The 23,002-nt window shown below is 42.7% G+C and overlaps 1 protein-coding gene across 1 annotated transcript; it reads left to right on the top strand.

The window, feature by feature from the left end:
• The first annotated feature begins 396 nt into the window (after positions 1-396).
• Positions 397-911, top strand: LOC101557890 (60S ribosomal protein L27a). Its single transcript, XM_012933587.2, has one exon. It carries the CDS (start codon positions 415-417, stop codon positions 859-861), a length of 447 nt encoding a protein of 148 aa, XP_012789041.2. The 5' UTR covers positions 397-414; the 3' UTR covers positions 862-911.
• Positions 912-23,002: the final 22,091 nt, after the last annotated feature.

The raw sequence follows: 23,002 nt of genomic DNA, 5'->3' as shown, positions 1-23,002 counted from the left end.
TGGGTGTGACTGCCCCCCTCCTAAAACAAACCTTAAAGGAAGCAAACTATGTCACACTAAAATAAAGCAGTGACTTTTGATCATCCTCCCTCTTTCCTCCCTCTCTCTTGTCTCCTTTTTACCTTTTCTCCTCCTTTTGTCTATGTCTCCCTCGCTGCCTTTTCTTATCTCTCCAATTCCTCTCAACCACCCAAACTTGCTCTATCGCATATATGCTGTTCAATTTCCCAGTCTTGTAATAAATCTCTGTGGGGGGCTGGAGTGATAGTACAGTGGGTAGGGCATTTGCCTTGCACGCAGCCGACCCAGGTTCAATTTCCAGCATCCCATATGGTCCCCCGAGCACCTCCAGGAGTAATTCCTGAGTGCACAGTCAAGAATAACCCCTGTCCCTTTTTCGTCTCGCCGACCAACATGCCGTCCAGACTGAGGAAGACCCGAAAACTCAGGGGCCACGTGAGCCACGGCCACGGCCGCATCGGCAAGCACCGGAAGCACCCTGGAGGTCGGGGGAATGCTGGTGGCATGCATCACCACAGGATCAACTTTGACAAATACCATCCAGGTTACTTTGGGAAAGTGGGTATGAGGCATTATCACTTAAAGAGAAATCAAAGCTTCTGCCCAACTGTCAATCTTGACAAACTGTGGACCTTGGTCAGTGAGCAGACACGAGTTAATGGTGCCAAAAACAAGACTGGAGCAGCTCCTATCATTGATGGCGTGCGATCGGGCTACTACAAAGTTCTTGGGAAGGGAAAGCTCCCGAAGCAGCCTGTCATCGTGAAAGCCAAATTCTTCAGCAGAAGAGCAGAGAAGAAGATTAAGAAAGTGGGAGGGGCCTGTGTCCTGGTAGCTTGAAGTCAGCTAAAAGAAGGATCATTAAATGCTACACTGCTTTTCAAAAAAAAAAAAAAGAATAACCCCTGTGCACTGCCAAGTGTGACCCAAAAAGCAAAAAAAATAAAAGTTTACATTTATAAATAAATAAATAAATCTATCTCTGTGGGTTTTCCCCCTAAAGTTCCAGAAGGACAGCTTGATGCCATAGTATAAATGCAAGGGCTGATCTTGTAATATCAACAGACTGAGAGCAACACACCAAGCAGATGTAAACATGGGAATTCTCCAAAGTCTCAGCAGGAGGAAGAAACAGACATATCAGATTGATTCTGTGGAGCTGGGTTGACAAATTTACTGCTGCCCGCAGGCCAGATCTAGCCACAGCCAATGTTTATATACATAAAGTTTTATTGAATGACTATATCACTTCGCTTCCTTACTGTCTCGGCGGTGACAGAATTGAGTCATTATAATAGAAGCTGTGTGCCCTGAAAAGCTAAAATGTATACTGTTTGGTCCTTTCTAGAAAAACTTGGCTGTGTCAGAGATCAACTGCTTCCCCACTCCCCACTACGGGCGCGATTGTGCTGATGGTTAAAACAGTTTTGGCTTTTTGACTTTCACCTGAGGAAGTGCAACCTCAGCCCCGCCTGCGCAAGAGCAGAGTGTGAAGCCGCTCCAATGTCACATTTCCCTTCCCGAGTCAGCAGTCATCTCCCAAGTTCTCTATGGCTGTCAACGCCTGACAGGCGAGTGAGTTGGCACTGAAAACTCTAGATAAAACCTCTCAGAAACGGCCATGGTGCCTCCTCGGTGGAAACAGTGGTGGAGAAACGCCCAGCGCTTGGGGCTCTGTTTTCCAGCACAATTTCTCTGTCCGTCATGAACCAATTAGGGTTTGAGACATTTACAGGCCCTGGCTCGCCGCGAGGTCAGTCCAAGTGGCTCCATTCCTGGGCCTTAAGCTGAGTGGCATTTTGTACCAATCATCTCTGCGTGTTCCCCCGGCCGCGCGCGCGGCTGAACGGAACAAGGGCTAACACTGTGTTCGGGCATCAACTGTGCTCCAGACTTCGGAGTTGAAAGCATAGAAATGGTTTCAAATCAAAGCCTAAAACTTCAGCCCCAACATTTGGGGCACAAAATTCGGGAACACTTCCTTTATTCTGCTTTTCCAGACATGAATTAGTAATGAGGATAAATTTTCCAAATAAATTAAATGGAAAGTCGGATTTATTTCAGTCACAGTCTCTTTGGAAAAGATTCATGTATTGCTGCACTCAGAGTTAGAGGCTAACTGCTAGATTTATCTGTGACACTGCGCCATCATTTTGAGCATTGAAGGCTCTGCCAAGAACCATCTAGTCTTCAAGGAGCTTATAGTCTGTGGTCAGGGAAGTGGCCCAAAGGGCTAGAGGATATGCCTTGACTAAAGGAGTCCCCAGTTCCGTCCCCAGCACCAGTGGCTGTGCTCCTGGTGACTTTTAGAACTGATTGCCTGAATCAGCGGGTCTGGACCACTTGGCAGAGTAGCCAGTGAGACTGCCAGCATCTGAGTACTGCTTGGGAGGTCCCAAACTCTTTTTAAAGGAAAATAATAAGTTTATAGTCTACATATGAGCAAATGTACTCTACAGAAGTTTATAGTACATATTCCAAGCATTCTGACCAAGGACAATTTTCTGTGGAAAAGTCATATTCTGACTGGGGACGTTCCTCCGCTTTCTGGTTTTATATTTATTTTGGTTGGGGAGGGGGTGCATACCCAGCAGTGCTCAGGACTTACTATAGGCTCTGCACTGAGGGATAACTCCTGGTGGGACTTGGGGAACCATATGGGATGGCAGAGATCAAACCCAGGTTAGCCACATGCAAGGCAAATGCCCTACCCACTGTACTACACTCACCCCCCTCAATTTTTATTTTATATTACTTTAATCAGTTCAAATTTCAATCTAAAAATAAATGCTCAATTCAGTAACTGGGAAATTAGTTTAAGGATGCGTGTAAAATCTTGAGTCTGTGAATCTTGAATCTTCCTTTTTAGCCATACAAGCTAAAGGCAAACTAAGTACGTCAAATAAAAATGTGAAATACAAATTGAATTTTATTTGTTTTTTGTTTTTTGTGGGTTTTTTTTTTTGCTTTTTGGGTCACACCTGGCGGTGCGCAGGGGTTACTCCTGGCTCTGCACTCAGGAATTACTCCTGGTGGTGCTCAGGGGACCATATGGGATGCTGGGAATCGAACCCGGGTCAGCCGCGTGCAAGGCAAACGCTCTACCCGCTGTGCTATTGCTTCAGCCCCTCCAAATTGAATTTTAAAAATTTGGTTTGGGCTTGGTTTGGGATTTAAGGTTTGAGACCACACCCAGTGTGCTTGAAGCTACTTCTGGGGCCATTTCTGATGGTATTGGGTGTTGGGGACCATGCAGTGCCAGGGATCAGATATGCATCTCCCACATTTATAGCCTGCACTCAACCTGCTCTCTCTCTCTTTCTCTCTCTCTCTCTCTCTCTCTCTCTCTCTCTCTCTCTCTCTCTCTCTCTCTCTCTCTCTGTCTTTCTGACCCCTGTTTGTTTTTAAGTGCAAAATACATGCAGGATTTGGGGCATTTAGTGTCAAAAAAGAATGTAAGAATTTTCATTGCTCAACTTTTATATTGATCATATTTGAAAATAATTCCTTGACAATAGTGGGTTAAATAAAATAGTCTGTAAAATGCCATTTATCTTTACTTTTTTAAATATACACACTGTTAAATCGCAGGAGCGGTTCACATTGTAACTCTCCGGTCAAGCAAAGCCTGGTTTGGGTCTCCGCTTATTAGGTGTCAGGGTGAATGGCACAACTTCCTGAGTGTTGCTATGTTTAGTGGTCGCTTGTACGGTCTTAGTTAAGTGTAAAAGATACAAAATAAGCCCTTTGTGCTCTGAAGGCGTAGAAAGGCTCGATCAATGGTAATTCATTTTGAATCTGATGATAATTATGACTTTCCTGAGGCGGGCATAGAATGATCCCTCATGCCCTGACCTGCTAGAGTAATCTCACCATTAAAAATTGTCTTATCTTGACCCGGCTGGCGCTCTAATTCGCAGGCTCAGTGCCAGATGAATCATGTGCGGCTCCTTGTTAGAGGAAAGAAAAATCGAGAAAAAGGGTTCTTGGAGTAACAAGCCTGACGTGCCTTTACCTCTCTGCACAGCTTCCCTCAGCCTGTGTTGATGGTTTGTATAGGCTGATGACTTCAGTCAGGGACTTTCCTGGGCACCAAGTACCCTTGCTTTGCAGCTTGGCTAAGCCTTTGTCCGCTCAGACATCCTCTCACCCTCTGGCCTGAGCTGCCCAATAGGAATTCTCTTTCTCCTTCTTACGATGGTACTGCTCCCTACAGGAAAGGACTGTCCCCCCCAAGGTCTGACACACTCCAGATTGCTACAGGCATGTCCTTACCCTGCCCCATTGGTAATGAAGCTTGCCAACCCCCACCCACCCAGAGATGTTGCTGGGGCCTGTACTTTCAACCGGGCCCCAGAGGGCAACAACAGTCATGGGGCAGGAGGGATGTGGTAGGGTAGGCAGCAACTAAGAACCTAAGACCTAGCTGAGAACCTGACTGAGAACCCAGTCCAGACTCCAGGTGCCCAGGGCCTCACCCAGAGGCCTCCACTTACCAAACCTTGAGGTTTGTCTACAGAAATGCTTTGTCAGCTAACAGACACACACATCGGCATCTTACTGGTGTGGGTGCCCTGGAAGTCCCAGCAGCTCCTCCCACCAGCCTCACACCTGACAAAATAGGGAACTCCACTCCCACTCCCTTACTTGACAGTTGTCACATTCTTAAAAGATAGCCTATGAGTAAGTCTTCCATGGATAGAACCTTTCCAACAAATCAATCAAGGGAGGTAATAAAAAAAGTACATATAATGATAACATTTAAGAAACAAGTAAAAACAAGGAGAAAAAGACCTTGGCAACAATAAAAATCATCTCAGAGGAAGTGACATCTCAGTTCCTGTCAGTATTTAACACCAAAGTAATCATCATGGTGTAATCACTGCAAAAGAACACTAAGGAAAGAGGAGCGTCCAAGGGAAGTCCCATTTTGACCCCAGCTTGTGCCTGCGAGCATCTCCCATGAACACATAGCTCGACCAGCTGTGCTATCATGCATGGGTAGCAGGAATCACAGGTTGGAGCTGCCCAAGTGACTAGACTTGAGGGCAAAGTTCCAGAGTGACTGTAAGCCCCACAATCTGCCCAAAATTTCCTCTTAAATGATTGTCTGCCTCCTGCATTGTGTGTGCATAGAGCAAGACTCCAGGAAACACAAGAGAAAGTAGCATCTGGCAGGATAGAGGGCTGGGCAGAAGCTGCAGCCGGTACATGGTGCAGGGAGAGCAGGCAGGAGAGCTCAAACCTTACCAGGGTGGACGGTCCTTGATAAGCAGCCCAGCTGTGGCAGATATGCCTAGGCTATGCAGCAGGATATAGAAATATGCTCTGACATGAAGATTTAAAATGCGTCCACCTCATTAAATCTAAAAAGTAAGGCAAAATAGGACCAAGAAGACCAATTGGTACTTTACCTGCCAAAAGGAAATGCGGACATTTTTGGAGAACATCATTCAAACATTTACAACGTTTCATCCACAATAAATCAATATCCATGCAAAATCAGAGGTCATGATAAAAACAGGGGGACATTGTCCAAATTCAAGAGAAATAAAAACGTTTGAAAAGAACAGATAATTTTGTTATTAAACTCTTAATTAAAGTTGAGAGCACCTGGACCAGAGAACTAGTACAAGAGTTAAGGCACTTACCTCACATGCAGCCATCTCTGTTTTGAGCCACAGAACTGTATGGTCCCCAAGTCCCACTGGGTGTAGTCATTATTAATTTGTAATCTCCCAAATTAATAAATACACATACTATTATAAAAATTAATGACACTTTCAAATATTTAATATAGTAAAAGATTTTTTGAAAGAGCCTTTAAATCCATCATGAAAATTCAACAGGTTCTGGATGTCCCTCTTCCAAATATAACAATATCTACAATTAAGAAGTCAATAGATGGGTTTAATTTTAGATTTGATACAATAGGCTTGAGAAAGTCAGATGAGTAGAAATATGCAAATTGATGCATAGAATATGAAAGGGATAGGAAATAGAGAAACAAATATAATAGCCATGTGGGGCATGGATAATAAACCCAATATATGTATAATTAGAATCCAAGAAAGAAAGAGATAACGGGAATAGAAGAGAGCTAACGTTTGAAGCAAAGCAATAATAGCTGAGAAATTTTACAATACTGATGAAGCCAATAAATGATACCAAACCCACAGACTCAAAAAGTTCAGTGAATCCCAAACAGACTAAAAACAATGAAACCACACTTATGCTTAACTTAGTTAAATTGTTGAAATAGAGTCATCGGTGTTTTCAATCACTAGGCAGTGCAGACATCTCTTCCAAGAGAAGATAGGAGGACTAGTAGAGTGTTTGTGTATTGGGTGAGATTATCTCAATGGAATAAGAAGGCTTCTGTTACATGTGTGAGAGAGAACTGGGATAGACAGATGAGTGAAGGGGTGGAGTGCTCAACAAGTTATGGGCATGGGGTTCAGAACTTAAATGGAGGAGTTGAGACTTCAGCAACACAGTAGTAAGTGCTATATATTTGTGTGTGCATGTATACACGGATGGGGTTGCAAAATTGGAGTCATTGTATGCAGATTGTTCCATATCTTCCTTCGTGAACTTAAAACATTTTGACGGGCTATCGTAAATACTGGGTGGGCCTCCAGCCCTTACCACTTCGGTGCCAATGTCCCAAGTTTCTATTGTGATGCTCTGCATCTACTTGCCTGAAAACTCTCTCTGGCATTTATTTGCTCTGCCTATCTGCTGGCTGGCTAGATGTGCCAGGGAATTATGCGTCCTCAGAGCAGTTCTCAACAAATAATTGATGAGGATTGTTATATAAAAAATACTCCCAGCTCCCTTGCTCCTTAACAGGGATAACTCTGAAATGTGGTTTTATATTGACTCCAAAAATTTCACCAGTAGCCATTTGTGATATGTAACTTATTAACCCTTTACTGGCTGTCTTGCCATGCTTGTCTCACTTCCCCACTCTTTGCTAGAGTTTCCTTCACCTCCCAGATTAACTGCAGCAGAAAGGATGATGAAGGACATTGTAAAATTTAAAGGAGTTGATATCTATAAGTACTAGAAAATCGCATATCATAAGCACTATGTGTTTGCCATGCCATTAATACTCCTAGTCCAATCATTGCTACTACAACCCCATTTTTAATGGTTAACGACATTACTATTAATAATTGTCCCTAAATGCCTGCTATCTTGTTTCACTACGAAGTTTATTCACCAAGAAAATGTACTTGGCCCATCATTTCCATGCCCTATAAGCTAAGGCAGGAATTTACTCTGGGCAATGGTTCTTATAATTTTAATAGCATGTATGTGAATTACACTTTTTGTTGTAATCATTCTTCAAAGCCTTCACACTCTTTTCTCTTGCTCAGAGATGAGGCGTGCATTATTAATTAAATGACAACGTTATTACAGCCAGTAATTGATTACTCCATAGTTCCTGCCTGCAGTAATTAACATCTATCAAAATAAAAGAGGAGTTGTGTTACCCTTATTACAAGTGGTTTGGTTTCATGGGGTTTTAACCAAATTAAATAGAATCAAACTAACTAGAAGTTGAGTTAAGTGGGGATTTGTACTTACACTGCCCTTATTGTGGCCAGGCATGATTAAACATTAAGATTTCACTTTATAATCTACATATTTTCCTAAGAAAATCCTACCTTCCCAATGCAGATGCGGGAATATAACTGTCCTTTGAAACAACAACAAGGTATTCTCATCAGATGATATTTGGTATCACACTATATTTGCATACAAGAAACTAGTTAAAAGAAAGTCAAGAACAACTAATTATATCTAATAATGATTCTGAAATCACTGTACAAATTATAGACATAACCAACAAGCAGTTTGTGTGCAAAAATATTTCTAAAATCAGAATGGTGTCAGAGTTAGTCAATAGCTATCAATTTTGATTAATGTAAAGCTCAACAGTAACACAGGGAAGTGCTGAGCAGGCCAAAAATGGAGTCAAAGGAAAGTTTACTCATGAATAGTCAAATAGATTGTCTCTCATAAACAGATACACAATTGATTACATAAAGATTAGTTAGAAGACAGATCACCCCCAAAACAAAATTTTCCCATCAAACCATATCCTTATCAACATTCAGAGCATCATGGTACACAACAATGTAATAACCTACATATGTAATGATCTTTACGATGACTGTTGACTTCAATATAAACATACACTACTCTGTATCTTTACCTCAACTCACAAAGACAAAACGTGGTTGAGCGTGGCTGAGCATGGCTACAGACACTGGAAGAGATAAGACCCGACCTTGTAAAGCAGCCCAGAAGCAAGGCTTCGCAGAAGGGAGTATCTGAGAAAAATTGGCAAGAATAGAGTATCAGCACCAGGTGTCCGGCCTTGAACCTCACTTAACCTCCTACTCATATGAGCCCAAGACACAGAAACTGTCACGTATGCTTAGCAAGTCATCCTAACTGCAGCATCTAGCCTTGATTGGAATTGCACCAGGGCAAAGCACAGTAGGAAAGGTAATAGATCAATAATGCTCAACTTTATGTGATTGGACTTTCCTGTAAAGCTGAGACCCTCAATAAAATATGTGTGTATTTGACAATGAAGTGAACAGCCATCAGCTATTCCCGGAGGGTGTTTTCTCCACGCACCTGTCATCCTTCACCCCATGTCTTCCTGGGATCCGATGTGCAACGTATCTGGGCATTGGGGAAAACTGTTCCCAAACAACATGGCTTACCTGCCATCTTCCTCTATTTTGACACATTCCTCTAACTCCACCCCAGAACACAAACAAGCGTTCAGCTGCAGCCTGGACACAAATTCTATGTGGGCTACAAGGTGCACATTGGATGTAGTAGCTTAGATGCATTAGTTCTGGTCTTTGCTGCCTGGGTCATTCAGTCCCCTTTATGACCGACTGCTTTATGACTATGCAGTAATTTGTGTTCATCAAACCACATTTAAGTGTGATTCACTGGTGGTGCACACAAGCATCAATATGTAAATCGGTAATAGTACCCTTTCCCTCTCAAAAAGTATCTGGGTTTGGCCGGAGCTAGTACAGGAGGATAGGGCATTTGCCTTGCACGAGACCAACTCAGATTCAAACCTTGACATTCCATATGGTCCCCCAGCACCGCCAGGAGTAATTACTGTGTGCAGAGCCAAGAATAATCCCTGAGCATCACTGGGTGTAACCCAAAAAGCAAAAAAAATATTATTTGGGTTTAGAAGACAAGTCATTGGATATCACTGCATCCACACTGAAGGATTCCCATGAACATTGTCATTCTCTTGTGATATAAATACAACATTCTGAATCAGGGCCAGAGCAATAGTACAGCAGTTAGGGCAATTGTCTTGCATGCAGCTGACCCAAGTTGATCCTCAGCACCCCGTATGGTGACGCAAGCTCATCAGGAGTGATCCCCGAGTGCAGAGACAGTAGTAGACCCTGAGCACTGCTAGTTGTGGCCAAACACCAAAACAGAAAAAAATTCTGAATTGCAGTTAGTGTTCCAGACATCCCAAATTTCCTTTGAAATTAGCTCTCAGATGCAAGAACTGATGTTCAGCTTGGGCAACAGTTGAAGAATGGGATTGGGAGATGTGATAATAGACTAAAGAAAGGAGAGAAAGAGATAAAGGAAAAGGGAGAGGGTTATCAATGCAATACTGTGCCATGTAGTCCTCATAAGATTTTGAGATCATTTATATAGGTATATTGACATAGTATTTCCTCTCTGCTTATTGTGTAAATGACAGTCTACTTTAAAAGAAGGCATGAATGACTACAGCATCTTTATTCAGAGCTAAAGGCAAAGCATCATTATGAAGCTAAGAACCTTCTATGCTTAAATTTGTTAATTAATTAATTTTTAAATGCATTATAGTTAAAGCAGTGTGTTTAAAGGGCTATTGATATTTCTAGGACCTGTGTGTACAGTTGTACTTATATAACAACAAATTTTACAAAGCAAACAACTCCTAAATTTCATCATAGGTAATAGAAAAATATCATATAATAGGAACATCAATGATTGTGCAGTAGAATCACATGGCAGGAAAAAAATCAAGTATAGGCAAATTCTAGGACCAGAGAGACAGTTTGCTTTGCACTTTGCCTGTAAGAATCCTGACTTGACACCCAGCACCACATGATCCTCCAAATACTGCCAAGAACAACCCCAAGCATCAAGCCTGGAGTGGCCAAAATAACAGCAACAAAAAGTATTCTAACTGGATTTTACCTGCCTCAAAGGGATTCTCTAAATGACTTTCCTTCAAAACAATAAATTAAAGAGGCTGGCTAAAGGAAGTATTTCTATACTTAGATATACACCAGAAGAAGATACATACATATCTACCCACAGCCACATACATATATAACCAACCCCCTCCTCTGAGTGTCACCATGGATATTAATCATCTAGGAAAGCAAATTTTTCAAGTTACTTTCCAGTCATACAAAATTTATGATTCATTGGAACTTTGAAATTCTCTGTAGGCAATATGCTAATACAAATGTTACAGCTTTAAGTACATCCAGGGAAAATGTGATCTTGTATAGACATAAATTTGTAAATGACCAAATTAGAAAAAGAAGAAAAATAGCTCACTAGTTAAAACAATAAAACAATTTGTTTCTTTAAAATAAATTCTAGTTGCTTAGAAAATATGTGTTTATTGGCAGAAACTTGGAAAACACTCTTCATTCCAACATGGGTAATGTTTTGACTCATGTCTTATGTACAGTTGGGTGGATTATGATGCCTTATATGTGTCTACATAATTTTCACCCAAATGGAGAAATAAACATTTCAATCTCACTTAATAAGCTTCCCTTATGGCTTGTTTCTGTCAATACTTACTTTCCATAGGCAACCTCTATTGTATTTATATCATTATAGATTAGTATTTTGGTTTTGCATGCATGTCTATGTGTGCCTGAGACTGAATTACGTCCTCACAGATGTAAGGCATGAACTCTGACACTGATCTACATCACCAGCCCTTCACTGTAGATTACTTGTCAGTCCTTGTACTTCATAAAAGTAGACCCATGCTACATAATGTTCTGAGGTTCATTCATGTGATGCCAAGAGATTATTAAGGGATGTATAAGCAGCGAACATTTTATTGGTGTTTTTGTGGAGCAATTTCACACTTTGTAATAGAAAGTAAAAATTTCTCCATTCCATGGTCCTATCATATTCTGTTTGCTGTATTTCCTATTGATAGGTGGGCTTGGGGGAGAGAATATAGTATCAGGAGTAGATGAAGAAAGGAGGAGTATCAGTTGCGACGTCAAGAACAGCAACAAAGGGCCCAGAGGGATAGAACAGCGGGTAGGGTCCTTGCCTTCCATGCCACTGGCCTGGCTTCAATCCCTAGCACCCCATATAATCTCCGGAGACCGCTAGGACTGATTCCTGAAGTGCTGAGTCAGGTATGAGCCCTGAGCATAACTTGAATGTGACCCCAAACAAAACAAGAATAGCTACAAGAGATGCAGTTTTGTAGTAATAACTTTTTTCATATATTTTTTTTCAGAATAAAAGACCAATCAGACTTTTAAAGAGATGTTTTTCCCAGTGCCCATTATAAAATGAATGGGCATCCAAGTGGCGTTTTCTGTATTTCTTGCCATGCTTGGACTCTCTAGCAGCTCCCACGCAATGTTGTATAGGAGTTAGGGGAGCAGAGATCTTTGCCTTCTTTGGGGAAAATGTTCAGTCTTTTGTCAATGAGTATGTTTGCTGTAGGTTCCACCACTACCAGCATGATAAAACACCGTCTTTTCTCATTATTTATTTTAAATTTTTTAAATATATTGTTATATGTGTATAAGCCTCACTGCACCCACTACCAAAGTCCTTTAGTGTGTGTTTATTTGGGGGCCACCCTTGACTGTGTTTAGGGCTTACTTCTGGCTCTGCACTCAGAGATCACTCCTAGCAGGACATTGGGAACCACATAGGGATTGAACCTGGGTCAGGTGCAGCACCAAACCTGCCGTACTACTGCTCTGATCCCTACTGTCAGAGTTCTAGTTCTGTTACCATTAGCAGATTGAACTATGTACATTTAGCATTATATCACTTCACATAAGATGAGGCTTCGTGGCCGCATTATATCTTATATCCTATTTCTCCTTCTGGGAGAACCTGGCAAACTACTGGGAGTTTCCTGCCCACATGGGAGAGCCTCGAAAGGTCCCCGTGGTGTTTTAATATGCCAAAACCAGTAACAAGCTGGGTCTCATTCCCCTGACCCTGAAAGAGCCTCCAATTCGGTATCGTTGGGAAGGAAGAGGCTTCTAAAATCTCAGGGCTAGGACAAATGGAGAAGTTACTGAGACCGCTCAAGAAATTCGACGATCAACGGGATGATGATGATGATGATGACATAAGATGTAACTATCTTAGAACACTGTTGTTGAGCTCTTATTGTTATATATTTTATGTCTATATTTTATTATCCCCATTGCATTATAGGTGTTTCTATGGGGGAGTGGTATTTGAGCCACATCCAGTGGTACTCAGGGTCTATTCCTTGCTCTCTGTTAGTATGACCCCTAGCAGTACTTGGGGACCACGTGAGGTGCAAGAAATCAAACTCCTAATCATTTCTACTTCTCTGCCTTGGTTGCCTTATTTACTCATTTAAGTTTTTTTCGTTTAAACAAAGTTTCCTCTTATAGTCTTTGTTTCTATTCACTGACTTTTTTCCTGATCTTCAAGCCCACGTTATGCTTTCTTGACTATCTTATCATCACTATAATATGGTTTAGACATTATGTAGACTATGTTTTAGAGAATCTGGATTAGCCTACTCCCTATGAAATATTGCTGATTTTTGTTGAACCAGGTAGTAAAATTGCTGGCTGATAACCTTGAGCTTCTAGAGGCATTATGTTTTGTCAGGGTGCATCTGTTTTGGATTTGTCCTTAATCTTAGTGTTCATCTCATAGTCCTGTAGCAATGTTTTAACAGCCTAGGCATGGCTTTTCTGAAGTTGCAATGTAAATCCTAAAGAAAGAAATAGCAGAACCTGTATAACTTGGCAGGATTCAAAGTCCAAACTCATTCTCCCATGTGGTGGGTAGGAGCTTAATCTCTGCCCACATTATTAAGTTTTCCAGCAATTATGTTCTCCTTGTATCCTTGGATATTCTCAGTACGTGTTTAATTAACAAATCAACCTAGATATCCCTATAGGGGCCATTCCTGGCAGTGCTTGGATCTGGTGGTGCTCTAGGGGCACAGCTGGTAGTGCTCAGAGGGTCTACAGCTCTGGGGTGGAACCCAGTGCCTCACACATGCCAAGCATATGCTCTTCCACTTGAGCCGCACCCTGGTCCCTCAACCAAGATGTAAGAGAGGTTATCTGAGCATTTATACATTTATGGCATGCAGAAAGAGCATTTGAGTGGAGATTATAGGGAGTCATCTCTGTGACTTCCTCCTTTGCAAAATTTCACCTCTCCAATTCCAACTACTCCTACATCTCCTAATTGCAATCTTCTGGCACTGCTAATCATATTGATGTCAGTTTTCTCTTTGGATTATGACATACACTAGAAAATATCATCAGAGAAAAAGCTATATAAACCTGAATCTTACCAGAGATAAGAAAGTTTCCCTCTTCAAGTGTTGAATTAAATTTTCTGCAGCCATTTTTCATCTCTAATGCCTTCACTTAGTTTCTTTTATAGTTGAATGTTTGCTATTCGCGTGTGTACAGAGGTTAGTCCAATAATCTCCTGTTGCCATCACTGAAACTAGAAATTCCCTTTACATTCTGTTTAGTAATTTGCTTGTTCTCTTAGCAATTTACGTTGAACATTTTCATCCATAATTAAGATTTTCTCCTACAATATAATGTTTTCAATTCCAGCATATTTTTTTCAAATCAACTTTGCTACATGTGTGTCTGATTGATAAAAATCTGCTCAAATACATAATTTTCATTTCTCATCAGATTATGACAACAGTCTTGTTTGTGGCACCGTGAAGATGGTGCAAAAATACTTTGCAACAATTCAGAACTTCACAGACCATTCCACAGAAAGTTCAAATAATTTGTCATTTCTCTCCTAGCTGTAGCTTAAATGATTAATCACCCAAACTGTGACTTAGGCTCCAAAAGGAACTCCACTCTCAAAAAGGGGAGATGCTATGAACATCTTTCAGATCTTTTCCATTCCTCAGCATGTACTCCCTTTAGCGCTCGGGAGCTCCAGGGAAAGATGTAGGAAGAAATGTTGACACTAAAGGCAACCCTTTCCCACACAGGGAAACTCACCATTACTTTCTGTTTCAGATGCACTTTATGATTTATAAACACAGTAAAACAAGAAGGCTTGACAGGGTGTACTAAATCTGTGGGGAGCACTTCATATATAATTCTGACTGATAGACACCCTATCTATTAAGAGAAAAACTGGGGTGCTTTTCTTAATACACTCTTTGCCAACTCTCACCACTTAGAGTAGATAAAAACTTCGAGCATAGTTATCAGGTCTCATAAGATTTACATTCTGGGTTGTATTTTTAATTCCAGGGTTTTCTAGGCAGCTCCATCTCCCGGAATAAAAGATCTCTTTACAGTTCATGCCTGTGTTTATTATTCACCATAGAGAGTAAATAGCTAAAATGAAATGACTAGTAAATGAGGTTTCTCTTGAGTCATCAGAATGTGGAACACAGCTTTTCCTGAGTTACCAATTCTGCTATTGAGGTTTCAGAAGTGGAATTGTAATTGTCTTTACTCAGGACACCTGAGCCCCCACATTAATAATCTAAGCATCCTGGAAAATACTAGATTTGACAGGCCCCAGATCATTAAACCCTCAGCACCAGAATCAGCGTGGATTCCCCTGAAACTCAGTCTCTGGGATGGAAATGCCAGCAAGAAAATCAAGTAAGCAGTTTGATAAATTCTGTTGTGGCACCAGCACTACGATAGCTTAATGAGAAACATATATGTTGAGGGACAAAAGGTGTTTTTATCTTTATTTCTTCACCATTGGCTTGAGGTTTGAGTGAATACTGCCACCCAGCGATAAAGTGTCTAAATTGCAGGTGAAGTGATCATTTGCTTTTGTTCTATTTGTGAATAAATAAAACGACCTGCATTAGATGTTCAAAGCTTATCATCAGTGGACAAAATCAAATAGATGTCTGGTGACTGTTAGGTTGGTCTGAACACCGCAGGTTTCATAAGTTATAGTCAAATATCTCCAATTCTAGGAGATTTACCCAGCCTGCACTCTGAAAGCAATAGCACAGCAGGTAGGGCATTTGCCTTGCATGAGGCCGACCCAGGTTCGATTCCTCCGTCCCTCTCAGAGAGCCCAGCAAGCTACCAAGAGTATCCTGCCCACATGGCAGAGCCTGGCAAGCTCCCTATGGCATACTCAATATGCCAAAAACAGTAACAACAAGTCTCACAATGGAGATGCTACTGGTGCCCACTCAAGCAAATCGATGAACAACGGGACAACAGTGCTACAGAGCTACAGTGCTCTCTGAAAGAGGCTTGACTCTTACGTAGAAGGATCTATATCGACTCAGCAATAAGAATTAGGCAGAAGTAAATAAGAGAGAACATATTTTGGCCAAAGGCAAAGGAACTAATTTGGCAGTTAGTGGCCTTTGAGAACAGAACTATCCAAAACGATTGGAAAATAAGGCCTCTATGGAAGTGGCGAGGACAACTGACTGAGTCAAATAGAAACCGTCTTCATAAAAATAAGGAAAGTCAGACTTTCAGGGTAAAATGGTGATCCCACAGGAATTATCATAGAGAAAACACTGAGAGATGTTTCTGGAAAAAGGAAAGAAAGAAAGTCAATCCTGTCAATTCTGGAAAAAGGAAAGAAAGAAAGTCAAACCATGAGCTTGATTTAAGTGTTCAGATGTGGCAAAATAGTGTGCCATTCACTGCTCCTCAAAAGGGACACCTATATGAGATAGAGGCCAGGAAGGAACAAGATCATGCCCCCAAGAAGTTTCTGGGCCCTGCATGGGTCTAATGTGTCAAATGATACAGCGATCAGAGAAGGATCTGGAATGAAATTTCCATTCTAATGAGGCTTTCAAGGAATTCTGTGAACCATAAACTTTACATGGTACTTCATTTTGCTTATTCCTTTGCACTGTAGCACTGTCATCCTGTTATTCACCGATTTGCTTGAGCGGGCACCAGTAACGTCTCCATTGTGAGACTTGTTGTTACTGTTTTTGTCATATCGAATACGCCACGGGTATCTTGCCAGGCTCTGCCATGCAGACGGGATACTCTTGATAGCTTGCTGGGCTCTCCGAGAGGAGTGGAGGAATCAAACCTGGGTCAGTTGAGGGCCAGACGAGCACCTACTGCTGTGCTATCGCTCCAGCCCATTTTTTACAAATAAGAGCCTTCACCTTTGTGATTTCCCCACCTTGCCTTCCTCCCTCTCCTTTCTCCCCTTATCTCTCTCCCTTATCCTTTCCCCTCTCTCAGGAAGCTTTAATTTTTAGAATGTTCACTGTTTGTTGTGTTTATTTATCAACTTTATATCCTTTTATCAACTTTATATTTCACTGCATCACTGTCACTGTCATCCCGTTGCTCATCGATTTGCTTGAGAGAGCACCAGTAACGTCTCCATGGTGAGACTTGTTGTTAGTGTTTTTAGCATATCCAATATGCCACAGGGAGCTTGCCAGGCTCTGCTGTGTGGGTGGGATACTCTCGGTAGCTTGCCGGGCTCTCCAAAAGGGACTGAGGAATTGAACCCGGGTCAGCAAAGTTGAGTTGCTACAGTGCTCAACTTTACATGTATCAACTTTATGTCAGGACTGGAGCCATAGCACAGCGGGTAGGGCATTTGCCTAAAGAGTTATCTCTCATGAAGCTGGAGAGATAGTACAGAAAACAGGGTGCATGCCTTGCATGCAGCTGACCTGGGTTCAATCCCGAGCATCACAGAGCACCACTAGGAGAATTCTTGAGCAGAATCATCTCATTTTGTCTTTTGGACAAACCTTCAAGTTGTTCATTTTTTTTTAGTTTTTTGAGTCACACCCGGCAGTGCTCAGGGTTACTCCTGGCTCTGCACTCAGAAATCACTCCTGGTGGTGCTCAGGGGGCCATATAGGATGCTGGGAATTTAACCCAGGCAGGCCACGTGCAAGGCAAATGCCCTACCCGCCGTACTATCACTCCATCCCCAAGTTGTTATCATTAATCCTAGTTTCAAAATAAAAATATTGGGACCAAAGAGATAGTACAGTGGGTTGGGCATTTGCCTTGCATGCAACCCTCGGCACCCCATATGGTTCCCCCAGCCTACCAGGAGGGATCTCTGAATGCATAGCTCAGAGTAAACCCTGAACACAGCTGGAGGAGGTCCCAAAGCCAAAACACAATTATAACTATATAGGGCATGTGGACTTGCATGCGTTCAACCTGGGTTTGATTCCTCCATCCCTCTTGGAGAGCCCGGCAAGCTACCGAGACTACCTCACCCACACAGCAGAGCCTGGCAACCTCCCCATGGCGTATTTGATATGCCAAAAACACTAACAACAAGTCTCACAATGGAGACGTTACTGGTGCCCGCTCAAGCAAATCGATGAACAATGGGACTACAGTGCAGTGCTACAGTGCATATTGGGCCTGGAGTGATATTACAGTAGGTAGCCTGCTTTGCATGCTGCCAACCCAGATTTGATTTGTGGCACCATATATATTTGCTTGAGCCCCTCCAGTAATGATTACTCATGAGCACAGATCCAGGAGTAATTCCTGAGCACTATAGAGTGGGGCAAAAACACAGATAACAGAAAAAATATTACCTGGTACACCCCTCCTTTTAAGACAGATTTCCATTTTATGAAAAACCAATGCTCTCTCTGTGATTTCTGAAACTTCTTTACAGTTTACTTTTTCATTCGCATGAATGAATTTAGCTCTAGAAACTGATTACTCCATTTCTCCTTCTGCATTTAGTTTTACCCTAAACATTATACGTATTTTCTAGTCAATGAACTCATATGACTTGATAAACATACACACATTCCCATCCAACTAAGCTATTTGTGCTTGCAGCAAATTTTAACCAATATTTGGAAAGACAGTGATTTTACAATAACAGAAAAAACATAAAACAATGTTCACTTTTCTTCTTCCCTGTTCTTTTTGGCTATCCCTAACATTCACTTAGCTCAGCCTTTCTCACTGTCTTCTCTTTTCCTTTCTGCTTTATTCCTTCTCACTTGAAGCTGCAATAAATGAATCATTTTTCTTGTATTCTTATAGAAAATGATGGGGCCCTTCCTATAGTCTATATTCCTGTATTCTGCATTCCCTTTCTGGACCCTTCTCCAAGGCCTATATTTTCACAGCCAAACTACCCATCAAGGTATTTTCCCAAACACTGTAATGTTCTTAAGAGGAATTCTAGTTCCAGAAGATAAGAAATGCAGATAAGGGCACTGAGGCCGGGAGTTCTCAAGGGCCTTAGATGGGGGCCACTGGGCTCACGTGACTACTTAAGTTGTCCTTCATTAAAATTAAATGGAATTAAATGTTCTGTCCCTTACTCTCACTGGCCACATTTCAGGTGCTCTGGAATGCCTGTAACTGACGGCTCTTATGCTTCCCGGCGCAAATACAGAACAGTTTCATCAACCCAGAATGTTCTATCAGATGGTGTGGTTCTTTCCACAGGTCCCGATGAGTCCCACACTGCTAGTTCTTGCATAGGCGACACCACTGGAGGTGGTCACAGAGTCATCTTGTTCTTGTGTTGGACTGCCATCTGCTGTGCCGTTTTAAAGAGGACATACGATGCATAAGTGTGCAGGCTGTGAAAAATCAGCCTAGTTTTTCAGCCATCTGTGGGAAAAGCGTTGCTCCCTCAGCACGGGTGCCCTTCTTTAGGGGAAGAAACGGGCTGATCACAGCCTTCTGGAATTTCTACAGGACCTGGGGACAGGCTGGGATGGGACAGGCAGGGCAAGGCAGGGAATGCAAGGCAGAGAAGGGCATGGCAGGGGAGGGCAGAGAAGGGAAGGCAGGAAGGGAATGGAAGGGAAGGGGAAGGGAGAGGAAGGGAGGGGAGAGAAAGGAAGGGAAGGGAAGAAGAGGAAAGAGGAGGGGAGAGGAAAGGAGGGGGAAAGAAGAGGGGAGAAGACTGCAGCAGGTCTTGGGAGTGGTTGGGCTTCCTACTCTCCCTTCCCCTAAAAAGTCACAAAAAATTTTTTTTTAAGGTCACATTGGAGCTACAGAGCTGGCTCACAGGCTGAGCATGTTGTTTCGCATGTGGGAACCCCCGGTTTGATCCCCAGCGCTGCTGGGAGTGACCTCCGAGCAGAGTCAGGTGGGGCCCCCAAACCAAAAACATAGGAAAGTAACCAGTGAGCGGGTAGCGCTGCCTCGGAGGGGGCTGGGACCTGCGCCTAGCCGCTCCCTCAGGAGCAGCCTTCTCTCCCCCCAGTTCTCTTTCTTCTCTGGAACCCTCCAGTTCACTTTTTTTTCTTTTTGGGTCCCACCCGGCGATGCACAGGGGTTACTCCTGGCTCTGCATTCAGGAATCACTCCTGGCGGTGCTCGGGGGACCATATGGGGTGCCGGGGATCGAACCCAGGTCTACCGCGTGCAAAGCTAACGCCCCACCCACTGTACTATCGCTGGAGGCACCTCCAATTCAATTCTTCAAACAGCCCCACGTCTCCCTGTAGGTTGGCTAGTGAGAGGGCCGAGTCTCGTGACAGAGAGACTTAGGCTTGACTGGGCTGCCCTGTGCTTGCGTTCACACATCAATGACATGAGAATGGCTCGTACTGGGCCCCGCCCGTGAGCTGCTGTAAGAGTCCCAAGATGATTCTGCTCTGCCGGGTACCACTATTCTGGAGGGGGATGGTGGGGGCCGGGCATTGCCCAAAGCTGCCTACGCATGCGCACTTGTGTCAAAACAGACATAACCAGGTTCTTCGCTGTTCTTTTTTTGTTGTTGTTAAGAGGCACAAGAGATTCCAAGGAAGGACAGCTTTCTTTCCAAGGGAGGACAGGCTGTCAGTATGCGACATCCTGATGTTAGAAGGAGTAGGGCACATTGGGCCAGGAACCGGTCTCTCTCCTCCCCCCACAGTCCCCTGTCCCCTGAATCCTGGGATGCAGGATCCCTGCCAGCACTGCAAACACCCAGCCAAGCTTCGTCTCAGATAAGCTTGCTGCTCACATGTGCTCAGGATCCTTCCCACCTCCATCGTTTTGGATTTCCCCTCGGTTTTCTCAAAAGGGAAAGAGTCATAAAGCCCAGGTCTCGACAACTCCTCAGAGTCTTCCTCTACCTTGAGCTCCTTCCACGCAGCTCACCTTTTCTGCCTCAGGTTTCTAACACCCAACCCATTTAGGGGGGTGGAGAGTGGGGGGACTTGGTCATACAGCCAGTGTATCCGGGCTTACTCCTGGCTCTGTGTTCAGGGATCACCGGGGATCAAACCGAGGTTGGCTGCATACGAGGCAAATGCCTTATGCTCTGAACTGTGGGTCTGGACCGCACAACCCGTTTGGAACTGAATCCGTTCCTCTGGCATCCCGTCTTGATCTTGCCACACTCTGTGCTGCACAGGAACTCTTTCTGACTATGCTCAGGAATCACTCCTGGCACTGTTCAGGGGGCTGGCGCCAGGGATTGAACTGGGTTCCACAATTTACAGGGCAAGTGCTTTAACTCCTGCCCAAAGGATCTTCCCCACCCCTCGAGAAAGTTTTGAATAACTGTACAGCAATTTGTCGGTCTTATTTGACAATGACTTCTCAATCATGTTTTTCACAACCAAAAAATAGTCCCTTCCGTGACGTTCAAATTAGTTCAAAAACATATCTTTGCATACAAAAGGAGTAAAAGAGAATTTATTGTGATTCTGTAAATGCACAGAAATGCAAGCTGTCTAATTTATGCACCCGGAATTCATGTCACTCCCTTTCAAACTCGGTCTTCTAAAGTGAGTTGGAAGAGCCCCTTGAAACGTGCCACTGCAGATTTGTAAGAATTTTACTCTTAAGTACACAAACACTAACTAGAAAAAATAAACGGAAATAAAGACCACATGACTCTTCTCCCTGGAGTGTTTGGGGTGCAATCCTGGTTTCAGAACCTGGGCCTGGGCATTGCGAACTGCTACAGGTGCTTTTCCTAAGACTCAACCCCTAGAGATAGCTGTACCTTGCTAAGAATTTTTTCAGAGGCACTCCTCAGGAATCTTTAGACAAATGATTACTATTCCCAGGGAGGGCTTTTTCTTCCTTCTTTTGCTTATGCTTCCTGTTGTATACAATAAAATTCTAGTTTTAGGGATTAAATTTAAGCGCATCAGCTCAGTGCTAAACACTAGAAATTCTATTTTTATTCACGTGAAAGTCAGAACCTTTCCATCTCTAGTCAAAGATGCATTTAGTGGCCACGTTAGTGTTCGCTACTTAGTTTGAATCCTCTTTATTGGGATATTTCTGATAGTTTAAATCTTTGATAATAACTCAATCAATGATAAAATCTTTCCTCTATCATCCAATATTTTCCACTCTATATGCCTTTGTGCATTGTTTAGAGATTAAGATTTTAAGGGGACCCTGAATGTAATTTAAGAAAATAAACCAAGCATTAGAATATCTGTGTGCAGGAAAAGCTATGATAGTAAAAATTTGGAAATGAATTATATGCCCCCAGATAGAAAAATGGTCTCACAAATTATGGCATAGCCATTTGAATGATGATTTTTAAACCATTAAAAAGGTTGATTATGCCAAGAATGTAAGACCATTAAAAAGATCTGCACACGCCTATATCCATTGCAGTGCTATTTACAAAAGCAAGAATCTGGAAACAACTCAATGGCTAACAACAGATAAATGGATAAGAAAGATGTGGTTTGTATATAAAAGGGAATACTATTTAGCTATAAGAAAAGATGAAACCCTAATTCTCTTACAGCTTGAATGGAAGCAGAGGGTGTCATGTTAAGTGAAGTAGGTCTCGGGGGAAAAGACAAATTCTGAATGATCTCCCTCATATGTGGCATATAAAGAAACAAAGCAAGGGAATGAACAGTGTCCAATGAAAACAAACCCTAGGATTCTGACATCATAATTGAGGTTACCAATTTGGGTGAGGTGGGTTAAGAGTAGAATGGGAAGGGATGGCACATACTAGTAGTGACATCAGTTCAGTGGTAGATGCACTTGGGCACCTTGGGGAATGTTTGGGACACACCCAGCGATATCAGGAACTTCTCCTGGCTCTGGGCCCCAGTAGTCAGCAGTAATTAGGGGATCATATACGGTGGCAGTGATAGAACCGGGGTCGACTGCATGTGAGGCAAGTGCCTTAAGACCTGTACAATTTCTCCAGCCCCCAATTTCTGGGGGATGTACTCCTGGCTGTGCTCAGGGGCTGCTTCTAGCTCTGTGCTTGAGGTCATTCCTGGTGGTGCTCAGGGACTCAGTCCGTGCCAAGAATCAAACTCAAGTCTCTTACATGCTTTAACAAGTGGAACCATCTCTCTGACCTGGATTTGGGAGCCTTGGCAATGGTGGAGGTGCAATAACTTTGTATGCCAAAAGTATAAACATTGATTGCAAACCACATTACCTCGGTTTAGCTTCTCCACCGAGACTGCCCAACAGAGGCTGGCGTGCTATATTGACCAGTGGCAGAAAAACAAGAGCACGGGAAAGGAGATGAGGAATTAAACAAAAATAAGGCAGACTATTCTTTTGGACTGATTTGCTTTCATTTAAAGCAAAAGAAACAGTCCCTAAAGACAGTGAAAGAAGCAGACTGTTAGAGATTGCCAGAGTCCCTAATGCACTTAAGCTTAAGAGAAGTAAATAGGGATAGTCTATGAAGCACTATTTCCCAGACTCGGCTACATATTAGAATCATCTAGTGAGCTTTAAAAATACTACAATCTGAGTCC

This window comes from Sorex araneus, chromosome X (assembly GCF_027595985.1).
Source record: "Sorex araneus isolate mSorAra2 chromosome X, mSorAra2.pri, whole genome shotgun sequence".
Lineage (NCBI taxonomy): Eukaryota > Metazoa > Chordata > Mammalia > Eulipotyphla > Soricidae > Sorex > Sorex araneus.
The sequence above is the reverse complement of the archived record's forward strand: the minus strand, read 5'-3'. Positions and strand labels throughout refer to the sequence as shown.

Coding starts and splice junctions, on each gene's coding strand:
- LOC101557890 (XM_012933587.2), top strand. CDS start 415: ATGCCGTCCAGACTGAGGAAGACCCGAAAACTCAGGGGCCACGTGAGC.